Source organism: Mercenaria mercenaria, chromosome 7 (assembly GCF_021730395.1).
Source record: "Mercenaria mercenaria strain notata chromosome 7, MADL_Memer_1, whole genome shotgun sequence".
Taxonomy (NCBI): domain Eukaryota; kingdom Metazoa; phylum Mollusca; class Bivalvia; order Venerida; family Veneridae; genus Mercenaria; species Mercenaria mercenaria.
In genome coordinates this window covers 80,618,335-80,631,988 of record NC_069367.1, presented here as the reverse complement: position 1 = coordinate 80,631,988, position 13,654 = coordinate 80,618,335, and the positions used below count along the sequence as shown (strand labels likewise).

Below are 13,654 nucleotides of genomic sequence, written 5' to 3'. Positions count from 1 at the left end.
TTAAAGACCAAACCAGGAGGAGTATACTTTACATATATTTTCACTTTTCCGTAAATCTGGGCAGATTCTTTTCAATTTCAGTACCGTAAGTCTGCCCACTTTTACGGGTATATCTGCCCACATTTACGGTCTTTTACGGATTGAATCTAAAGATCAAATATTTATTTATTTATTTTTATCTATTTATTTATTTATTTATTTATAAAGATTTTGTTTTTTTTGAAAAGAATTTCAACATTTTGTGATTGGATCTAGCTAATATTCCTTGTAAATTAGATGCACGAATCACAATTACCCAGTGAAAAAAGGAGAATTTTTAAGATAGACAGAAACATAAGAACTTTTCACCTATGCAAACCAAATTCTTTAGGTTGTAAATTTCATGATCTTATTAAGTGCACTTTACAGTCGGAAGAAGATGTTTAAAGAAGCAGTTCTGTAAAAAAAAACAGATACCGTCAAATTTTCACAACTGATGAAAAGTAATGGCAAAGCAGTATTGTAACATTTTCAATTTTCTGTAAACATATCATGTCCATATGCAAAACAAATTGACATTTAAATTCTCATTTTCCATTTATAAACTATATATCATATTTTGTACTATCACAACTAAATATGATTCCACTGCTCGTATTCATTCATTGTGGTAGTGTCATTCTTATGATTATATATATTCTGTTGTTGTCGGCCTTGACTTTATCATTAAACTTGTAGGACATATATATTTGAAATTCTGCTGTATGTTTATCAAAAAACTAGCAGCAATGAGATATGACCATATTGCCTTAGACTTGAGAACAGATATTGTTACTGAGTATTAAACTGATTGTTATTTGTTTGCATTCTTCTTTGACTTACGGTAAATGCTTCAATTAAAAAATCTGAGTATTTCATGTGCAAAAGTCGTTCACACTTTTACACTTATGAACATATTTTAGCGAACGTTATGAGTCAGATAAGTTTAAAATTTATCATCCTCAAACGATCGTTTTATCTGTAAGCACTTGAATACGTTTAGGCCTCTTATTTTCGAAAAAGCACTGGCTTTCAAATATGAAACAGGACAGGACACATCTAATATCGACCAGGAAGAGATAGACGATACTTTCAGGGTCAGGTCGTTTGCTATCATCTAACTTGAGATAGATAGAATGGTCCTTTGTCCTTTTAAGTCTTAATTCCATGAATTGATAATTCTACTAAAACGCGTGATCACTGAAAATCCTTGACCGCATTCTTATCTAGGTTAAATTTTGTAAGGACTTTTTCAGTGAAAATCTCTCACGGCTGCTTTGTCTGTAAACTGGTTCCATCCCTTATTATTAGAATATTTAGATGAACTAATAGCGACATGGCTTTTATTCATGTAAAAATCACAAAAAAATGCCATATAACGGAAATGAAGAGGTACAGAACTTTTCCTCTAGCCCTTGAAACAGATCTTGGTATTTTGGGAGTTCACAGATATAATACTTTATTAAATTTTGATTGAAAGTTTGTATCATATTTATACCATTCAGAAAGTTTATTACGGTGTCAAAAGAATACAATACTTAGGCTATTATGATTTTGTAACTATTGTTGTGTTGAGATATGGCTTCATTAATCTGGTATTTTTCGTTAATGTTAGAGCCTTTCTCAGCGGGAATTTTATTTACATTGTGTTGTCTAACTTTTTGATAATAGGGTAAGTGCGAGGTTGGCATGCCCTAAACGCGTTAAAACCCCCAGTTTTCTTACATAGGTTACTGACCGTTCCAAGGCGATGCCCCTATTTTCAACTGGTTTTCTGTGTGTCTTGTATTTTCTGTCGCGTATGTTGTCTTGTTTGTTGTAAGCGTTTTTTCCTCCTTCTCCTTGCTCCCCCTGTCGCCTCCTCCTTTCCCCTTACATTTTTACTCCTCCGTTTTTTGGCGTCCCCTCCCCCTTAACTATGAGCTGGTTTTTGTGCCCCACTTTATTTTGGCTGCCGAGGTCCTGGGGCGGTGTACGATTGTGCTTTCTTGCTAGTAAGTGTGCATTTCTGTGCTCGTGTGTCTACAGTGGTGTTCTTGTATCTTACTTGTCTGTTTTCTATGCTAGTTAGTTGGGTATGGTGGTGTGTTTATCTTTGGTACATGAATGTCTGCGCTATTGTGGTTTACGTTGAAGTGTAACTGTGATTAAGGAACGTCGTGGTACTCCCTTTGTATATTAATCCTTGTTTTTTCCCCTTCAACCTCCTCCCCCACCCACTTTCTACCCCTTACCACCCCTCCCCACTATCTATATTTGGCAACAGAAGGTATGAAAAATTAGATATAATGAAAGAAATCTGTCCTATCTGTAGATGCAAGGCACGTATTGCTTCACTGTTCTGCGTACAATGATATTCGCTAGACCCGTCGAAAGCTGTTGGTGTTTGTCCACTGTTTAACATATATATTGATACTGCCTATTATCAAATGAAAGAATTGTTATTTAAATATACTGCCAAATCCTGTTCAGATATACTCAGATATACTTAGAAGAGATTGTTTATACAACTGAATAAAGATGTTTTATAATGAATGTGTATATGTGAAGATACGCAAATGGTATAAAGATAAAAAAGGTTCATAGTTGTATTTTCGGGTAACAAAGCATCATTTTCATGCTGAGAAACACTGGAGAATTTCTTTCAATAAATAGCTGTAGACAAAGGTAATTTTAGACATGTCTGTAGAAAATATTTTTATAGCCTTAACCATTCTCATCGGTGTGGGTTCGAGTCTCACTCTGGGCGTTGAATTCTTCATGTGAGGAAGCCATCCAGCACTCATTCACCCACTCATACACCCATCAACCTGCTGTCTTACTTGTTTTATCGTCACTCATTCACTCACTTACTCATTACACACTAGAACACTAACATCAGAAAACACTCCTGCTGTACACCCTCTCAGTTACCCACTTATCCATATACTTAATCACTGTCAGCTGGCAGGAAGCGCCTCTTATGACCTTAACAATATTCTTTATATGGTTTTATTGCATGTAAATGGATGAGACTGAAATGAAGTATAAAATATAAAAACTACTGTTATTCGCGAAGAATGGACTGATATTGACAGTGCGGAAAAAGTATTGTTGTAGTTTACAACACAACGACGTATTTTGACACTGATTATAAATCATAAAGTTTTTGTTATGAACATATGTTTGTTATTCACCTCAAAATATATTTTATTTAAGTTTTTGCATACTATCCAATGGATAAAGACATTCTTGAAAAGAATTAAGTATCATCTATACAAAGTGCATTCTCGGTCCAAAAGAGGAAGTTTACCACCAACCAATAGCTAAATGAATCGACAATTTACCCCATAAGAGAGTCTTATCAGCCTTTTGACCTTTTTAAGCAGGTGTATCGATATCACTCAATTACTTTTTATCTTCTTATCAAAAAAAAGGGTAAAGTTTGTATAGATTTTGCACAACGAAAAAGGAATTTTTATAATATTTCAGCGTTCTCGTAGGCAAAAGAGAACGCCCACATCGTTCTTCCATAATCATGTTTGTTTTTGGAAGGAAGAGTAAGACTCTAAAGGTATGTTGTCCTATGATTTTTACTGACCTTTATTTATTTTCTTTTTCATTTTATCTGATCTAGTACATAATATACTATAACAAAATACTTGCATTACATTTAGTACAACGTTTGCATATTCCCCTTATGTTTCAAAATAAGAGAAACGTTTCATTTTTCTAATAAATCAGACCATAGTTCTTTCGAATTTGTCTGAAAAAAAGAAAGAGATAACGACCCTGGTGCCTTTGCTTAACAGATTCTGAGACAAATTTTTATATTGAGAGTGTCAGCATGTTCGAAGATAAGAAAATAAAATATACATTTTACCTAACTTTTTATGTATTTACAGACTTTCTACCTTATGATAAAATAAATTGAACAGGGTTCTTGTGTTTTTAAATCAAGTCAGAGTCTTGTTACAGTGTACATTGTTTTTTATTTCATTCCTTTTCTTGAAAAAGTTGCTTCACCAGTAAATGTTAAACACCTTGGCCATCTAATTAGTATTATTGTGTTAATGGTTTATTTTATTAAAACTGTTACCAAAAATTAGAATCACTTAAATAGATTTTGTCTGAATTTTTATACAAATTACTTCAAAAATAAATGATCACCTGAAAGTGCTCGAATCTATGTTTACAATGCACGTGATTTAAATTTCAGATGATAATAAGAGCCCTCTGTTTGGCCTTACTAGTTGTGCCTGTGGTTTCCCGTACACCCGCACCACACCCGTGTCCTGACCGTAATCCTGATCCGAAAATACAATGTAGTTGCTCTGACGAAATCATCGACTGTTCTGCGAGAGGGTTAACAGAGCTCCCTATCTTTAACGTCGACACCTTCTATAAGGAGTTGCGTCTTGACCACAACGCGATTGAGAACATAACGGATGACGCCTTCAAAAATTTACATCAACTCAACAGACTCTTTCTTCAAAACAATAATATTTCGAGAGTCGAAAGAGCTGCATTCCGTGGAGTTGAAAAGCCAATTAACCGCATTGATCTGTCAAACAATTTTCTGGAAGAATTCCCTGTTGCGATTGGGGACTTAGAAGCAATTACGTGGGTTGATGTCACTAACAATCCAATCAACGAAAACCATTTTGACGAACATACAATGTACCAGATCGGTGACACAATTACAAGGTTTGAATTCGGAAGTTCACATGTCGAATCGTGGCCCCATACAATACGGCATCTTCAAGCTCTTGAATTCCTGAATGTTAGCGGAGGTTCCTTCTACACGCTTCCACCGGAAGCTTTCCATGGATTCGAAGGTACACTTACCACTCTATCTATTCAACACACAAAACTTATCGCTCTGCCCCTTGCACTGGCACGACTACGATTTCTAGACAGATTGTATTTCGATCATAATCATGACATTGGCGATTCGGGCGTCTTGATACCATCATTTGGAAATTCTGACTTACTTAACAAACTTAGATTTATTTCTCTGGTAGATGATCATTTGACTGTATTTCCATCCTTGCTACAATTTCTACGAAATGTTGAAGAACTGGTGTTAGATTCTAACAGTCTTGCTTTCGTCAGTGACACATCAGTGCAGGTTGCAGTAGGGACGAAAATCACGGAACTGAGTCTCCGAAATTGTTCCTTGTCCCGTGTACCTGGAGCCTTATCGAAACTCACTAACCTCACGAAACTGAATTTGGCTGAAAATCAAATCCACAGCTTTGAAAACAGCGACTTTGACAACATGGGGAAGCTTATGAACCTAACAATAACAAGAAATCCGTTAGGATACATTGCTAATGAAACTTTCAAGGACCTTGTGAACCTTAGATACCTTGACCTGAAGGAGTCTAATATCAACACAATGCCAGAGGCGATCCGATTCCTTAGGAACTTACAGGAACTGAAGCTGCCATCGGATAAGATAGAGTGCACATGTAACATCGTTTGGCTGAAACAGTTTATGGAGCACTGTAACACAGGTCTGCGCATTGACGGTTCATGCGAAACAATTAGCTATCCAGTAGATGTCTACCTACGTGACTTCATCCCGAGGTGTCCAAACTACGTTAATGGTACAGCATGTGTGAACTAAAGTCATGCAAACTTGCTTTAAACTATATACAGAGAAAGCGTTAGTTTGATTTGATTTGTCTTTAACTACATTATTATATAAACATTTAGCTAATTGGTCCTGATACAGAAGCAGATCAAAAATATAAACATAATTGCCGACTTCACATAAAGAAAAAATGTTAGACATTTAGAAGTAATTTTAGATAGTATAGGCTATATATGTGGACGCCAAATTGAAAGTTAAACCGACAAGACATTGTGTTGAGCAGTAAATGTAAGGCAATGGAAGTCCTGTTCCTCGCAAAAGCTTTCAAAATTACATGTGATGAATTAAATCTTATATATGTATGCCTCTGTGATAACAAGATGTATGCTAACATATGACCTAGCTTTGGCCTTAACGGTGCTCTTTATGTTACATATATGGCATTATAGATAGTATAATAGAACGAAGAAGACTGACGTTTCTCTGATAAGCTTTCAGAAAAAGTCTCGCATATATAGACATTGTTGAATATGTGGATTCTGGTGAGTCAAATGTCAATTATAGTTTTATATTTGTTTATTTGAATAGACGTAATTTAGTCTTTCAACATTAATGCGTTTTATTTGTTCAAATCAGCACTTAGTATATCCTAAACGTATTATATTATTTGTAACAGAAACTTCATATTTATGCGTAATAAAACTTGTCATATTATCTGCGTACGTTTTATAGCGAAAATAATTTTCATGATCCTTAAGGCAACACAGAGTTACAAAATGAAATGAATGTCGAAGGATGCTATTTACAAAATAGTTTCATGTACAAAGAATCGACATATATAAAGACAAACATGCGAAAGGACATTTTGTACCTTGTCTGTAACGTTCTAGGGTTAGGGTTTATCAAACCATACCGACCAAATGTACACTTTGCTGATATATTATTGCTCTTTACTAGTATAATCACAGGTCCATAATTCGTGCTTTATGACCACATATTCAATACATGTTTACCTGGCTAACAACCTATCAAAAAATAAAGCAACTGAAATAAATTTCAGATGTTATGTAAAAATACACTTATTTGATAGCTTTCTGGCAAATAGTCAAACCATTGGCCCTTGCTCCTTTGAACATTGGGTAATAGTTTTTGCCATTAATCGTCAAGCCATTTAAAATTGTATACTATATACTATATCGATAGTGATAAAACATTACCACTTAGGCCCGTCTGTTACAAGGCGGTCAGACCAATATGTCGTATCAACAGAAGCGTTGCCACTTCCATTTTTTTGTCTACTTGCACAGTTAAACTACATAAAATAAACAAGTCATGTATTAGTCGTTGAATTTAAACCAAACAAATATTGGGTTTTTCTCATATCTACATATACCTATTATGTCGTCTATCAGGACGTTGCTTATATTTACGTTTCGGTAGTCTTAAAGCGCCGACGATCGTTTTGCTTTTCCATAGACCACAGATGAGGTTGATACACATTAACTGCTTAAGTATAAATTAATTCAAACATCTTCCAAAGGGAAGTAGATATAAAAATACATGCAAGAAATTAATCTTTATTAAATTTTCGGCCACCTGGCCTTTATCAAAATATAAAAACGTAATTATTTTTTTACATGTTTACATGTACTTACGTAGTAGTTGCCACTTCTTGCATGCCAGGGTTTAAGACGGTGCTGGAATTTCTCATCTTACACCTTGGGGTGTAAGATGACTCTTACGCGGTAATACAGAATAATATGTCACTTGACAGATCTATAGTCACGTAGTTGAAAAATACGGTATGCAAGAAAAATAACCTGTCACTGGTAGATGAGAATGGAAATAACTGGCTCACGGGTAACTGCTTTTACGATAACTCGACAGCACTTATCGTCAAACAAGTATTTCAATTTGTACAATTACCCAGTTCCTGAAACTGAAGTCAAGAAATGTTCACAAGGGAGTAGGTTAAGGCATGTCTTTCCTGGCGCTTCTGTCGTTATGTCGGTTACTGTGCTGACTTCGAAGCAGATGTCCCACTCTGTTGTAGAATCAAGTATTTCCAAGCTGAAGAAGCTCTTTGTGTAAGAATATCATACAGCGGAATTTCTGTAGGTCTGTAGGTCAATAGGGCAGCTAAACTGCAGGTGAAGTAAATATGGAACAAGTCAAAAGTTTTTCCGCCGCAAGAAATATATATTCAGATCAGTCATAATGAATGTCCTTTTAATGATCTCAGAAATAATTGGGGTCATCTGCAGGTCACGGCAATCTAAATATATTTAATTATATCCTAAAAAACCTAATATCTATAGTTTATGCAAAATAACCACATTTTTCTAACCAGAATCCTAACAGAAGTAATGTAAACACATTTCCATTTACTCATCTCTATCAAAGGTTATGAAAGGCGAAATTGTAGAAATAAAAATATAAACAAAAGGATCGTGTGAATTAGGTCACGGTCATCCGAGATGGTTGTAACTTACGGTGTGTTACGAAGATGGTCGAAACGTGTCACGTGACCCAAGTTTTTTTCTTATTTTTTAAATATATATAAATAGAATATTTTATCGTTTAAATAAAGTATTAGTGTATCACACATCTACGAACAAAAAAAATCTGTACAGGATCGAAACCCTGTCACGTGACTTGCTCCATGTCCCACACGCGAAATGTTTTTAGCCTACCAATAAACCCACCGCCTCCTGGCGGCGGGTAATAACTGTTACCTAAGTCGGTTTACAATTTTCAAGAAATTAGATCTACCAATCTATTCCACTTTATTTATTGTAGTGTACGACATTATTCATGCTGGCAGCATATTGCCATGGAGTAAATATCGACTGTCCAATAACTAACGTCAGTATTAAGCACATTTGTGTGTGTACGCCTGGAATTATCGACTGCCAAGGCCACCGACTTGGATCCATCCCTCAGTTTAGACAAGGTGGAAATTTCCGTGTTCTCAAGTTAGGAAACAACTCTTTCACATCCATTCCTAACAACGCTTTTGCAACGCTGAACGTGTCTGAAATAGATCTGTCAAACAATCAGATCAGTACAATCGGTGTTAGCGCGTTTGCCGGCGTGTCAAGTTCCTTGCGAATGCTGAATCTTGCACATAATCAACTAACATCACTTCCGGGAGCAATTGGAGAACTTCCAAACATACAGTCATTGGATGTATCTTGGAACCCTATTCCTGGATATAAACCTGGAGCTCACCATCACCACGGTACAGACGGATTGACCAATAGCGTGATGCGACAAATAGGTGATTCGATAACAACATTCAAGTTTGGTGATCCGTCGATGACTTCGTGGCCGCAGTCACTAGACCATTTAAGTCAGCTGAAAGAACTGACCGTTGCTGGTGTAAATATTCCTTACTGGCCAGCACAAGGTTTCCATGGTTTCGAGCAAACACTTCAGTACCTTGCCATAGAGTATGCCTCACTTGAAGCTGTTCCATTAGGTATATCCATGTTAACCGGTCTAAAAACTCTCCATCTAGATCATTTGGACGTATCACACCCGGACGGTTCTCCAAGTAGATTTAATGACGACAGCATGATTTCAGCCCCATTTCGAAGTCTCTCACAAACGCTCGAGCAACTGAGTCTTGACTATGACGGTTTGACCACGTTTCCTGAAGGTATTCAAGATCTCGGGAAGCTTCGAAGCCTTAGTTTGGACGGAAACGATTTGGAATTTGTCAGTGATGAAGCAATCAAGCTCCTGAAGAACGCAAATGTTTCCAGTCTCAGTTTAAAAAACTGCAATTTGAAGCGTGTACCTGGAGCAATATCTGATCTGACCAATTTGGTGGAGCTTGACCTCTCCGAGAACAAAATCAGGAGTATAGAAAGCACGGACCTACAGAATCTGTTCAGCTTGCAGACACTGCGATTAAACATCAATCCCCTTAAGTATGTGTCCGATAACTCACTTTGTGGACTAAACAAATTAAAGGTTTGTGCATACGTATTCAATAAACAAGACTTTAAAATTCCTATAAGGGTTGTCGCGTTTAGCGGAAAGCTATGAAAATTTGCAATTTGATGACTATGCTATCCTATTTTCGACTTACTGTTCACTTTTTACCCACATCAGTTTTGCATCAAAAGATAATTGCCTACTTTTTCTTTAATAAAAGTCGATGATGCAACACAGCCTTTCGTATGTCCTTAGGTCATATAATGATACTTAAACCATTTACAAGCTTATGTTGCAATACGTACAAAGGTTACACAGTAATATTTTCCATTTATCAGACCAAATTTATTAGAAATCTTTTCTTTTTGTAGCGTGTGTGTAGGGGGTGGTTGGAACGAACGCTAATTTGATAAAAGACTGATGGTTTTCATATCTTTCTATAAAAGTATCGTTTTATCTAATCATTGATAAGAGATTAATTTGTGTTTTCATGTTTATATCTTGGCATCATATACTATGTGATTTTTCACCTTTTAGTTAGGCGTGAGCATATGTTTTTATATTGCGTGCTATTTTTTCTGTGTTTGTTAAGATTACAGCTAACATGAAAAAAAAGTATTTTACAGAACAGAACAGTTTTTATTTGACTTTATACAATAGGGACATCATCATAAAATATCTTTACAAATACAATCAATTTCATATCATATAGTCTCATATTCAATACCTGTAGATCCTAATATAGAATAGAGTACACTAAGAGGATAGGCTGTTATATGATTGTAACAGATGTTCTCAAAGACATAGCGTGTTTAACATAGTTTGCTTAGTGTGATGAAATGGCTTTCTTATCAGTGCTTAATGATATAGCTATACTTCTTAACTTTAAATCAGAGAAGCATGGGCAAATCATAATAAACTGATACTCGCCTTCAATGCCTTGCTTATCACAATATATACTATAACGCTGATTTCTCTCGATTCTCATTGTACCATATCGGCCTGTTTGAATTCTCAAAAAGTGAAAGGACAGAATTATTTTGGTTAAAATAACTTCATACATTACTTGGCAAACATTATTATATAATTCCAAAAACAGGACTATTTTGCTTGCCAAAATATATTCCAGCCTTGACCAAAGCAATCAGTCACAGATTGTTTAAGATATATAACAATTTTCTTACCACATACAGTATCGGGTGATTCCCAAACATACGTAGAACCATAATCCGATAATAGTTTCTTAACATTTGACAACCAGTTGATCTTACTAACTAAAATATCATCATAATTTACCGGTCGGATTTGTTTTGATCTGTTTACACAATTACACGGCCTGTAAACACAGCCCCCACCCCATTCCCTTCTTGTTGGAGGCGAGTTGGTAAAAGAAGCCAACGAGACTTCGGAGGCGGCTCTAATGACTGGAATTATACAAGAAATGTAATCAAGGAAAGAGGGTGAGTCGAATTTTGCTTTGTGTAACAAATTGAAACCTTTTTAAAAACGGTCAATGTAGTTCCACTCACTTTTATGCATGCAGGTTGATTTGCAGAGCGAAAGCATTTTTCGATGTGAGGTTTTTTGAAAATTGTGAAGGGCATCTTATTACATATTTCGCATTTTCAACTGTTGTCGAATTGGAAATTCCATTTACATTCGAAATATTAAAAACATCTAAAGACCCTATGTTCGAGTGACATTACACATATTACAAGAGAGAGAAAAGAGCAAATAACTCTCAATTCATTAGAATTAAATGTGCATTGGCTACACCTCTGTGCACTGGCTACACCTCTGGTCCTTATTGCCACCTCTGCGGTGTTGGCTCCTCTTTTAGGTCACAAAGGCATATAGACGGATGTGACCCATCTATAAATCGCGTATGTTATACAGTAACAAGACACCCTTTTCAACAAGATATGTACGTAGACTGAAATCTCTAATTTGTGTAAAATAGGGCGAAATGTATAATGACATGTCCATTTTCGATTTTCAAAAGTCGTCATCACGTCAGAAAGTGCTTTCGCTCTGCAAAACGACATTCATATATAAAAAGTATAACCATTTCCGAGCGGAACTGCATTGCCATTTTTAAAATTAAAGTTTAAATTTGTTACAGAAAATAAAAGTATCAACTCACCTTTTTTGGTTATAATCTTTGTATAGTGCCAGTCATTAGCGCCACCTCGGAAGTATCGTTGGTTCTTTTTTCAAGTAACCTCCATAAAGGGGGAGCCAATTGCTACAGGCGTCTAGGAACATTTTGTTTAATTCAAATATATATACTTAAGATCACAATATCTTTTAACATTATTTGCTTTGCACGTTCTTCTTAACAATAATATTATATGTTTCGTTTTACTTAAAACTCTATATTTATTTTGCAGGAATTTTTTTTGGTCAACACCAGTTTAACAGAAATCTCTCAGTCTTTCAAAAATCTGCGACAACTACAAATGCTTGATCTGCGACAGTCAGACATTGACTGTACATGTGACATGACCTGGGTAAAAGCTTGGATGAACTGTCAGGGTGAACACACAGTTGAAATAGAAGTATTTATGTGTTGTTTTATGGCTATTAATTTTTTTTAAAAAAACTGATAGATACTAAACGGCAAATATCATTGCTACATCATTACATGAGCAAGCAGGCATAGTTCTGACTTTAAAGTTGCCTTAATTTTGGAGTTTTCAGGTTCATTTGTATCATTTATATATAAAGTTTCAAACATCGAAAGTTGCAATTTTCCAAATTTTATGACGCTAAACTGTTTGCCTCTACATCGAAAAATAGTAACCGAAAATAGTAACATTTCTTTTTACATTTCAACTTCACCGCAACTATGTGCAAAAGAAGTCATAGATATTGTCATAAAATTATGTTACCTTTAAATATTTACAGGGAAAATGTGAAACTATAGACCAAGGGATTATGGACTATGTTCAGAATCGTCTGCCAACTTGCCCTGGTTTCCACGACGATACAAGTTCATTCGTGTGTGGCAATTCATGCCCGGAATAAGTAAACGTGTTGTTATATTGTACAAAACATTGACAATAATAAAATGTTTTGTTGTCAACAATTGATCACAACAGATTTACAATAAAAACTACTCTAAAACGATTTAATTGTTTTTTCTTTTCCATAATAGAAAGAACATGTGAAGGTAAAACAGCGAATCGTGTTACTTTGCAATTGTGTTGATAATGGAACAATGTGTACTTTATATCTACAAATTAAAGCCATTTGTATAAAATTACATGATCTAAAACGTTTTATGATTTCAAACTGCTCATTCTGCAATGTCAAAGGTAGCGGACTAAGTTAGGGTCAGGGAACCCGAAATCTTGTCTCTAAACAAAAACAGTATTTTGACATGGCACGCATAGGATAAAACATGCGTTTTTTATCTGCATTTGGCCTTCTTAAAGTAAAGGAGGCCTCAAAACGGCATGATTAATGCAAGTCTGCACGATAACGCTCGATCTCATGCAGGTCATACGTGCAACTAAGTTCAACAGGACACACTATAAATACATTGCAAACAAAAGAACTTGACTTATATGCATGTCTGAAATTGAAACAAATTAAACTGCAGAAAGTATTTGTCCGAAAGGATTAACATTGTAGGGTTTAGATAACAAAAATGCAAAGACTGTTCAAAAATATTATATTCAAATTCAGTTTTGTGTCTTCACGCTTACTCTCTTTTTAATATTATTGCTGCTCCTAACAACAACAACAACAATAACATTCTAATAAAGCAAATCAAAGAAGACAACAAAAGAGAAAAAAAATTGAAAGTAAATACATGTACTTTCAATTGTACACGTACCCTGTGTACTTGTTAAAGACATATCGAGCGAATTATGATGGATTTTGTGTCCTCAACAAAAACAATTATTAGTGACGTTTTCAGCTCACCATTTAGCGGTGGCGGTGGTGTTTTTTGCTATTTAACGTTCCAAAGCGGTGCTAAAGTTGTTTGTCCGAACAAAATAGAATACAAGTATGTAACCAGCGTAAGCATTATAAGTATACTGTGCGCAAAAAAAAGCGTGCCTACAAATTAAGGAAAAGTAGGGAACTAACTGAACTAAGAAAAAGTAA

At 35.4% G+C, this 13,654-nt stretch overlaps 2 protein-coding genes across 2 annotated transcripts; both read left to right on the top strand.

Moving 5' to 3' along the window:
- The first annotated feature begins 3,414 nt into the window (after window positions 1-3,414).
- LOC123553854 (slit homolog 1 protein-like) lies at window positions 3,415-6,310 on the top strand. Its single transcript, XM_045343545.2, has 2 exons — window positions 3,415-3,571; window positions 4,217-6,310. Exons 1-2 carry the CDS (start codon window positions 3,536-3,538, stop codon window positions 5,627-5,629), a joined length of 1,449 nt encoding a protein of 482 aa, XP_045199480.2. The 5' UTR covers window positions 3,415-3,535; the 3' UTR covers window positions 5,630-6,310.
- Window positions 6,000-12,667, top strand: LOC123553853 (slit homolog 1 protein-like). The gene is made up of 4 exons (XM_045343544.2): window positions 6,000-6,138; window positions 8,396-9,574; window positions 11,929-12,096; window positions 12,446-12,667. The coding sequence occupies exons 1-4, from the start codon at window positions 6,127-6,129 to the stop codon at window positions 12,563-12,565; spliced, it is 1,479 nt and encodes a 492-aa protein (XP_045199479.2). The 5' UTR covers window positions 6,000-6,126; the 3' UTR covers window positions 12,566-12,667.
- The last annotated feature ends 987 nt before the right edge of the window (window positions 12,668-13,654 follow it).